Here is a 9250-nt window from a genome sequence, read left to right as displayed (position 1 = left end):
GAGCCCCCAGTAGGCCAGTGAGCCAGGACTTGGTGCCTTTTCAGACAAAATGCAGAAAGCAACTTCCCAGCCCACAGGTTAGGAAGGACCAGTGGCCACAGGAGAGAATGCTTGAGATGGTGGAGGCTAAAAAAATAAAGTGAAAGACAACGCTCTAAAGGATCTAAACCTGTCTTTCTTAACCTTTTTGGAAGTTAAGGCCCCCTTTGGTAAATCTAAGGCCAGGTTCTGACTCTTATCCTGTGAAAAATGCACATCTGTGCATTCCCACAATTTGACCCATTATTTTCAGGAAGTTCACAGACCCCTCAAAGCCTTTTCCTTGGGGTCTCCAGAATGTTCCAGGGCTCTCCGGGAAATCAGCAGCCCTGCCAGTTTGACTAGTAAGACAAGCTGGGTACCCGGCTGTAGGCAGCTCAGGCCCAATCTAGTTAGAGCTCTGTAGGGTGGCCAAATGGGCTTCTAGGATGAATGGGATCCAAGAGCATGCACGCTCCAACCAAGGTTACAAATATCAGTTTGGTACCGCATCTGCTATGAGAAGGCCACCTCAGCTGTGGAGCAGAGGAGGTGGAAGGCCTGCTGAAGGCTCACACACCATGGCATTGGCACTTGGGTCTTCATGGACCTTTGGGGAAAGCTGGAGGTTTCTCTCCAGCGTCTTTTCCCCCCTTCTAATAAACCAAACGGGATGTCGAGTTTGTGCGGTTTCTTGCTTGAAAAAAAAAAGAATATGTAAGCCTGTGTGGGATCCCCTCTCTGGCCCAGACTGCCACTCCACCTCCACTGCTGAGCCGAGAGTGTGTGGAGAGCCTGCAGATGCGCCTGGGAAGCAGACTGGCCTGCCTGGCTGGCTGGTTCGAACAAGAAGATATCTACACAGCAGAAGCTCAAGTAAAACGCCTGCTGCCTTCTCAGTCAGTCTTAGCGCTCCCAGCATCCCCGACCGCCCCCAAGCCTCCACACTCCCCAGACTGTAACACCGAGGTGTTAGCTTCCTCAATAAAATATTCCATTTATCGATCATCTCAGCTTTCCGGGGGTTCCCTACCCCCAAGAGATTAAGAAAAACAATTCAATTGCAGCATGGGTTGGCTTCTGGACACTCTCTCTCCCTCTCGCCCATTTGCCTTCTTTTTTTCTCTTTCACCCTCTTTCCCAGCTGCCGAATTTCTCTCTTGTTGGTCAGGATGCCTTTGACCTAAAACTCTCTGGTGTCTACTTGCTTCAACCAGGCCTGTGCAGCTGCCAGGGCCCACATTTTATTTAGGAGTAAATATTGCTCATTTCTACCTGGTTAATTACATGCCCCTTCAGCTATGGAGCCGAAGTAAATGACAGGCTGGTGAAATAAGCCCTTTGGCAAGGATTACCATGCAGTTCACCAGATAGTGGATTGCTTCTCCTGAGTAGGCCCTTGCAAACCACGAGAAATAATAAACTGTTATTACCAAAAAATATTCTTATAAAAAATACCAGGTACTGAGATTGAGATAGCCAGTAAACAATTTTACTGTTTACAGTAAACAATATCTGAAGGTCACTCTCAATGCTTTCTGGGCTCAGAATTATCTGATCAGCTGTGGAGTTGAGATGCAGCCTCAGAGAGGAAAAATAAATGCTACTTCCACAAATCCAGCTTTAACAAAAATTCTGGACTTTTTTGATTCACGCATTTACTGCATATTTAAAATTTTGGGGGGTGAGCAGTAAACTTCTTCTCCTGTTCATCTTTAAGAATGTCAACCTTTTCAGGGATACAGTATTTGATGTGTCTGCTTAGAATCAATCAGGTGCAATGTGTCCCTAAATTTTTTTCTATATCCAACCACTGAACTGACCCTTCTCTCCTGATGGGGGGAGTGTTGGGGCCTTTTCATTCACCCCTCACATACACCCCTCAATTGCAATATCCTTAGTTTCATCCATCATAAACTGCCTCTGGCCTTGAAACTAGAGGCAGCTTTGGGATTTTAGGGAAGGCTCAGGCTGCAGAGAGCACCGTGTGGGCGCCCACTCCTTGCTTTATTCTGGCAGAGTTTGGGAGACCATGCTCAACAAAGACCAGTGACTGTGATCGGCAAAATTATACATGCACACACAGGCGGCACCTACTTTCTCTGAGATTCCCCCCTATTCACCCATGCACAGTATATTTGTGAAAAGAAAATAACCATTTCGAGAAACGAATGAAAACATACTGGAATAAAAAATTTGAAACTAGGAAAAGAGGAAATTTGAACCTGGCCTCCGAAATGTAAGTGATATGATTATTTAAAACTTGTTTTATGACAACTCTGATGGAGAAATTGATCAGAGTTTATCCTCAGTGCCAGCCTTTGAAACTGTATAGGTATTTACCAATACATTTTTTGCGCATTTGCAAAATGTGCAAAAGATCTCATTTTTGCATCTAAGAAATTGCTGCAAAACTCCAGCCAGATTTATAGCGGTACATTCCAAATAAGCAACACAGACTTCCCTGGCAGCCTCAAAAATATAATGCTACTTTTCTGAATTGACCTTTTTTGGAACAAATGTTACCCCCAATCTGCTCGGCAAACCTAGAGATCGCACATAGTAGGAAACCAGCTGCCTCCCAGACTTCTGCCCCAGGGAATAAGCCTGCCCCAGCAGCTACGGTCGCTGACCACCTCATTGTTTCGAGTAGAAACTTTCAGTTTTCCCCAGTCCCGCCATCTCCCCCGACCCTTATTTTTTTTTTTTTACCACCACAATCCCGTATCCCAGCACAGCTGGGACCCTTTTGCTTGGATGCTCCCCATCCCAGGTTCATCCCATTCTGAATATTTCTACAAAATCTAAAGATCGCCTTAGGTGAAATGCTGGCGCATAGAGTTAAAATCGTCAGCTTTTCCACTGAGGCCTCCCCCTGCTTTCCAACCTTAGGGGGCGACGAGAGGAGGGGGGTCGAGTGGGCTGAGCGCCTATAGCGTCACCCCCCAGCTCACAAACCCAGCCACTTTCCCAGCCCTGCTCAGACACCGGCCCCACTCCCGCCCCAGCCAGATTGAAATTGCTAAACTTGTGGCCTCTTACCTTGACACATTTCCGAAATCACTGCCAAGGGAAAAGCTGGCTTCTCCGCGCCGCGACGCCTGCGAGGCCTAGAGAAGGCGCGTTGCTTTAAATTACAACACCAACCACTTCTTGAAGGTGAGCCCCCCTTTTTTTGATACGAAGGAGAGCGGGACAAGTGAAATAATGTAACGTGCCGCTCTTAGTATCTAAAGCGAACAAAGGCCAAGAAATGCGCTGGGGTTCTCGGCTCCCCGGCGGCTTTGACATTGATCGGAAGTGCGCCATCTCGTGGCGGCTGAGCGCCTAGGCCGGGCCCGAACTCCAGCCCGGAGCCGGGAAAGGAGAGCAGGCTCAAGGCAGAGACAGAGGGAGAGAGTGTGCCCAGCCCGCTGCTAAAGAGATCTCATTTTTACATCTAAGAAATTGCTGCAAAATCCCAGCCGGGTTTATAGCGGCTCATTCCAAATATGCAAATTGGCCTGCCCCGGACGGGTTTACGACCACATTGTCACAGCCATCGGAGGATGGGCTTTTATAGGGCTCAGAAATCAAACCCGCGCCCGCTCGCCGCCCTCCCTCTAACAGTCCTCCTGGCTAGACTCTCTGTAGCAACTTGTGAGACCTGGTTAATCTTTAACCGTCCCAAAGGAAGTCTCCTTAAATCCTAGGCTTCCCTGCCCACTCCTTCCCTGCCCCCCAGGAGAGTCCTTGTTCACCTCTGTGTGTCTGTCTATCAACCTAGACATTCATCTCGGGGGTCCGTCCCATTCTCCTTTGAGCTTGATTTCCCCAGTCGCGCAAGTTAGACAAACACACAAACAAATAAACAGAGCGGGGGTATGGGGTCTGGGGCCTCTCTCCAAATTCCATCCTCTCTGCTGCTCTGGTCCTGCCTGAGTGGCTAGGGAGAGAGTGGGGATGGAGAGGGGGTGGGCAACAAAAGGCTCTGGCCTTTCGCCCTGCCCCTCAAGGTTATGGGTGATGTCCAAATTTAAGGCAGAAGTTCAAAGGCAGGAAACAAAGAGGAAACCAGTATCTTTCTCTCCCCAAAGGGAAAAGGCAGCCTCAACTGGGAGCTGGGGAGAAAAGAAAGCGCTCTTAGAGACTCCTGAGAGTCTGCTCTGTCTTTGTACCCAGACCAGTCTCCCTCTTGCTGCAGGGCTCCCCAGGGCACCCTAGAGTGTTTCCACTTCAGGCCTCCTAGTCTTGAGGTAAGTGAGTCCAGCCTGGGATCAGACCCACTGGCCACCTCAAGTCCCAAGGCTTTCTGCCAGGGCTGGGGTCAGTTTGAGAGGATGAAGCCCCGTATTCCAGGCCCTGAGATACTCCATTGCTGGGATCCCACTTCCCCAAAGGACCTGGCCATTCACCTTGGCTTCCTAAGTTTGGCTTCTAATGGAGTTAAATCCTAAGTCACCTCCCCACCCGCTCAGGGGCCTAGTAACTTGCCCCTTTCCTAAGGGGGGGGGTGGTGTTGGTGCTGGGGGTGGCAGACGTTTGGCAGTAAAAGGCGAGCAGGGAGAGGAATGTCACACCAGGACCCAATACTCAAGTTTCCACAGTCTTTATTTTCCTTGTGCCCTGTCACCTGTATACATGCTGCGACATACGCAGTGGGTGAGAATGGAGGACAGGCCAATACTCCCGTTACAAACAGAGCCACCAGACACTTCTTAACACAGGGGGGCAGAGGAGATTTAATGGAAGGGTGCCTGCCTTTCTCAGCTGGGGTCCCCAGACCATGGAGGGCCGAACAACCTCAGAGCATCTCCTTAACACTTTTCAAATATTGCAAGAAATTAAAAAGACCATTCCCGACACACTTCCCATCCCCTCCAATACCCCAAAGGCGATCAACTAATGGCAAAAAAAAAAAAAGTATTCAAACAAAATAGGTTATAGTTCCTTTATTTACAAGTCTTTTGAACACCATCCCTGTATGAAGCGTACATTCAAATATTTTTAGCAGTGAGTGAGTTTAACCATGGAACACTGTAAACAGATAGAGCCTTTAAATATTTTCTTCATCTTTTTTCCCCCTCTACATTGCATCTTTTAAAATTTGCTTTGGTTCTTTCAGGGAAATATATATATATAATATAATATTTATCTTTTAAAATAATTCCAAATCACTCTCGAGCTCTTGGAAGGTCGCTGGAAGCTTCCAAGCTCAGTTCTGGGGTGGTGAAGGGCAGAGCGTGGCGTGGGAACTGGGTGCTTGCGGGGCTCAAGCCCCTCATCGCTGGGGACCGCTGGCCAGGTCCGCTGCTCTGCTGCTCCCCCGCTCCGCTGAGCAAATCCAAGCTTGATTTAAGTGTGCTGTAGACTTTGCCAAGCTGCCGCACTCCACAGGCATTTCCTGCAGGGATCTGGTGGCCAGTGGCCTGGGTGCAGCCTCTCGGCTTTTTTATGTCTTCCACCTCAGGGAATGGTCTGCTCTGCCACCAGGCTTTAGGCCAGAGTGGCAGGCCAGGACGAACACCCTAATCGGTAGGAAAAACTAGGTGAGCTGCAGAAGTCGACTGCTGGAAGCTCAGGCCTGGGACCGTGTGGTGAGTGGCTAGGAGGGGGTGGAGAGCCCCTAATGCCACCTGGAATAGTAGATTATTTTTCCCTCAAGGATGAGCAGCCCTCTCCCACCGCACAGCCACCTCTTAGTCCAGCCATCTTTCACATTGGCTTTGGAAAGGAGCCCCAATCCGGACATCTAGGAATCCCCCGCCTTCCTTCTGCTCCTGTTCCCAAACTGAACTGGGTTTGGAGATCTTGACGCAGGGGTCCTGGAAGTGGACAGGCTCCATGTGGAGGGTCCCTGGTCGGGGTCATTCTCCAGGGGGCCTGGAGGGGGCCCAGTCCCTGATGGAGACCACACCCAACCCGAAGCTCTGCAGTCTCCAAGAGTGAACCACCAGGGGCCCCAAACCATTCACTCTCGTTGATGCACAACTCTCCAAATCCAATTATTGTTAGAAATCTTAACCACCGATGCCCAGGAGCGTCCCGAGCGGCCTCCTTCCAGGCTGTCTCCGTGTAGCCTCCCCTCTCTTGCACATCGCCTTTCTTCAAAAGTCACCGCGTGCCTTGACCTTGTCAAGGTCAAAATCTGCATATAATCTCATGTGTATGAAGCCCCCCACCCAGTTCCAGTTGGCTGGAGCCTTAGAGGAGCGGGTTGGCCGAGTAGTACTGTAAACGGTCTCTGTTAATTTTTTTTTCCTTCATTCTCCTGTTCTGAAACCATATTTTGACTTGACGGTCAGTGAGGTTGAGCATGCGAGACAGCTGCAGGCGCTTCTCTTTGTTGATGTACACACTGAAGAAGAACTCCCGCTCCAGCTCCCGGATCTGGTACTTGGTGTAGGGGCAGCGCTTTTTTCGGGTTCGTTGGCCACCTGTAAAGGGAGAAAGAGGCAGGGAGAGAGCCAGGTGTGACGGCTGCAATCCATCCCAGAGCCCCAAGTGGAGGAAAAGGGCTGGCCCCAGGGACTGGAGGCCCTGCCCAAGCCCCATCAAGGTCCCCCCAGGTCCCTGCCTTCAGGCTCCTACTGCCGGCTGGGGAGAAGCTGCCGGCGGAGGCTCAGCTCCAGATAAAAGCCAGCTCCCTAGATAGGCCCCCAGGGAAGCTGCTTACTCTGCCCCAGAGCAGAAAGGAGGGCTCCTCACTGCAACAGGCGAGTTTGTGCCGCTGAAACCGCTTTCAAAGCAGCGAGCGGGGGTTGCCGGCTGCCTACAGCCTGGCCAGACTAAACAAACAGCCGCCCGCCCGCGGACATTTCACCTTCCAGCACCTGGGCGGCCGGTTCCCGAGGCAGTAAAGGCGGCCCCAGCCCCAGTCTTTCCCGGCTGCGGCGGGACTCGGCCCTCGTTAACATCTGGGGCAGCTGCCGGGTCTTCGTCAGCCTGAGTTCTGGCCATCAGCTCCTGCCTCCTGGCTTCCGCGAGGTGGGGAGGTGGCAGCGGAAGCCCCCTACCCTGGGCCTTTCCTGAGGACCAAGGCCACACAGCCATCCTGGTTCCCCGGCAGAGCAGGGGTGCTATTCCAGATAGGGTGGAGGAACGAGGGGTTTCCCAGAGCTGCGGGCAGTCTCGACTTGCTCCCCTTTCAATAAAACTCCACCAGAAGTAAAGAAAAAAACCCGCTTTTGACAGATTGAATAACAACTGTAACATGCAGTCGGACAGAAGGCAGCACGTAATTGCCACCGCGCCACAGGAAAATGGCTTCCTTTGGACAAAAAGGCCAACTTTGGGTTAATTTGTTTCTTTTAATGTATTACTCGAGCTAAGCGGGCTATTTTATCTGTTAAACACGCTCCTAGCGCCATCGTTAAACAGCGATGTCTTTGAATCCCGGCCGGGACTGGAATCCCGGCGCAACACATGGCTTTTATAAAAATCTCCGGATTACCTCGCTATCAAAGGCTCCGGAGCCCTTGCAAGGGGAATTTACAGGCGCCCACCTCCGGCTCCCCAGCCCCGAGCTGGTCCCGAGAGGGGTCGAGCTGCTGGGCTTGGGAGCTGAGAAGGGAAGAAAGGGAAAAAGGCAGTTGTGTGGGGTTTTTTGTTTGTTTTGTTTTGTTTTGTTTTTTTTTGCAGGCATGCCTTGGCCGGTGGGTATTTCACGGCCAATTTCAGCACTCGCCACGTGATCCCGCCTTTTATAACAAAGTTTTGTTGGGGGAAACCTAAAGGCCCTTCATAAACCTTATATGCTTATAAAACAGCATATAAAAATTTAACAGCGGTGCTGCGCTAGATTTCCAACTCCCCTTTCATAAAGCGCAGGGCGCTGCCTTTATACGTACTGGAGCCGCCGGCCTTGTCCTCAGTGTGGCCGGAAGACGACTCGGGGCTGCTGCTGCTCTCGGGGCGCCGCCGCCGCTCCTTTTCCTCCGCCGCCGCCACCGCCTCCCGGCAGCCGCCGGCGCCGCTGTCCGAACTTGAAGTTGCCGGCGTGCCCGTGGCCGCTGCCGCCGCCGCCGCCGCCGCCGCGGAGGTCGCCGCGGCTGCCGGGGGCCCCTTCTCGGCGCTCTTGTCCCCAGGGTAGTCGGAGGAGGCGAGGTTTTCCGGGGTGCCGTAGGCCGTCTCGAAAAACTGGTCGAAAGCCTGTGGCAGGACGCCGTTTCGGCCCACGGTGCTATAGAAATTGGACGAGACGGCGGGGGTGGGGTGGTGGTAGACGTTGGCCGAGCTCTTGGCCAGCACGTCGCCAGGCACGCCGGCCGCGCTGGGCGCCTGCAGGCAGTCTCTGTGCACGAGCTCCTCCGCGGAGTAGCAGTGGGCCAGATTGCCGCGGGGGTGCCATTTAGTGGCGGGCTCAATGGCGTATTCTCTGAAGGTCACTTCGCGCACGGGTTGGACCTGGGGCAGGTTGGAAGAGTAGGAGTATGTCATTGGGCGCGAAGACGGGGTCTGGGGCAGAAAAGAAGGGAGGCTGGAGAAATCTGGACCCGAGACGTAGTAAGTACAACTTGGCAAATACATGTTAGAGGAGCAGGGACCACGCTCATCAAAATCCATCATTGGGCTACCTTGGGCTTTCCGCAGTAGCCGAGCTTAACATGATTCTCCACTGCAGCTGCCTCTTTGAAGCGGATCCGTGAAGTAGAAATTTGGAGACGTAAGCTGACGTGGAAATCTATCCCCATCCTTAGCAGGGAGGTGCTGGTCATGTGACCCGATGTTGAAATTGACAAGCTGCTAGCTAGTCCGGGCCTTTCCCCCCCCCCCTTTCCTTTCCTTTCTTCCACCCCCCCACCCGCCCCCGGCTTCCTTTCTTTGTAGCCACCTCAAGGGAAGCAACAGATCGTCACTCGGTGTTCTCACCGAAAGCACGTAATCGCCGGTGTAACTCATGTTGGCTGGGGCGGCCTCCCGGCGCGCGACGAGGCTGGGTGCTACCCCGTACCAATTGCTTGTGCTCAGCTGCACGGTCCTGGCCCTCGAGTGCGCCGAGGGCGGTGAGAGAGCTCAACTCCTGCCACCCACCACTCCCCGGGTGAGGGAAGCCACAGGCTGGGGGTGGCCGGGTGGGAGCTCGTCGCTGCGTGGCCCGTGCGTGGTCTTGGAATCTATTCGCCTGGAGGCTCGCGTTCGCACCTCCTTCTTGGCTGTCCCCCTCCCACAGGCTTGCTTTGGGAACCACCTCTGCCTCCGACTTTGGCCGGACCCCCTTCGGGCCAGGGTTTGCAGCCGTGGATGTGCCTGC

General features: G+C 52.8%; 1 protein-coding gene across 1 annotated transcript; it reads right to left on the bottom strand.

Moving 5' to 3' along the window:
* Positions 1–4966: 4966 nt before the first annotated feature.
* HOXA11 (homeobox A11) lies at positions 4967–8661 on the bottom strand. The gene is made up of 2 exons (XM_036864110.1): positions 7848–8661; positions 4967–6434 (listed from the first exon to the last, which is right to left on the bottom strand). The coding sequence occupies exons 1-2, from the start codon at positions 8563–8565 to the stop codon at positions 6202–6204; spliced, it is 951 nt and encodes a 316-aa protein (XP_036720005.1). The 5' UTR covers positions 8566–8661; the 3' UTR covers positions 4967–6201.
* Between the last annotated feature and the right edge of the window lie 589 nt (positions 8662–9250).

This window comes from Balaenoptera musculus, chromosome 9 (assembly GCF_009873245.2).
Source record: "Balaenoptera musculus isolate JJ_BM4_2016_0621 chromosome 9, mBalMus1.pri.v3, whole genome shotgun sequence".
Classification (NCBI taxonomy): Eukaryota; Metazoa; Chordata; class Mammalia; order Artiodactyla; family Balaenopteridae; genus Balaenoptera; species Balaenoptera musculus.
This window is presented reverse-complemented; position numbering and strand designations above follow the sequence as displayed.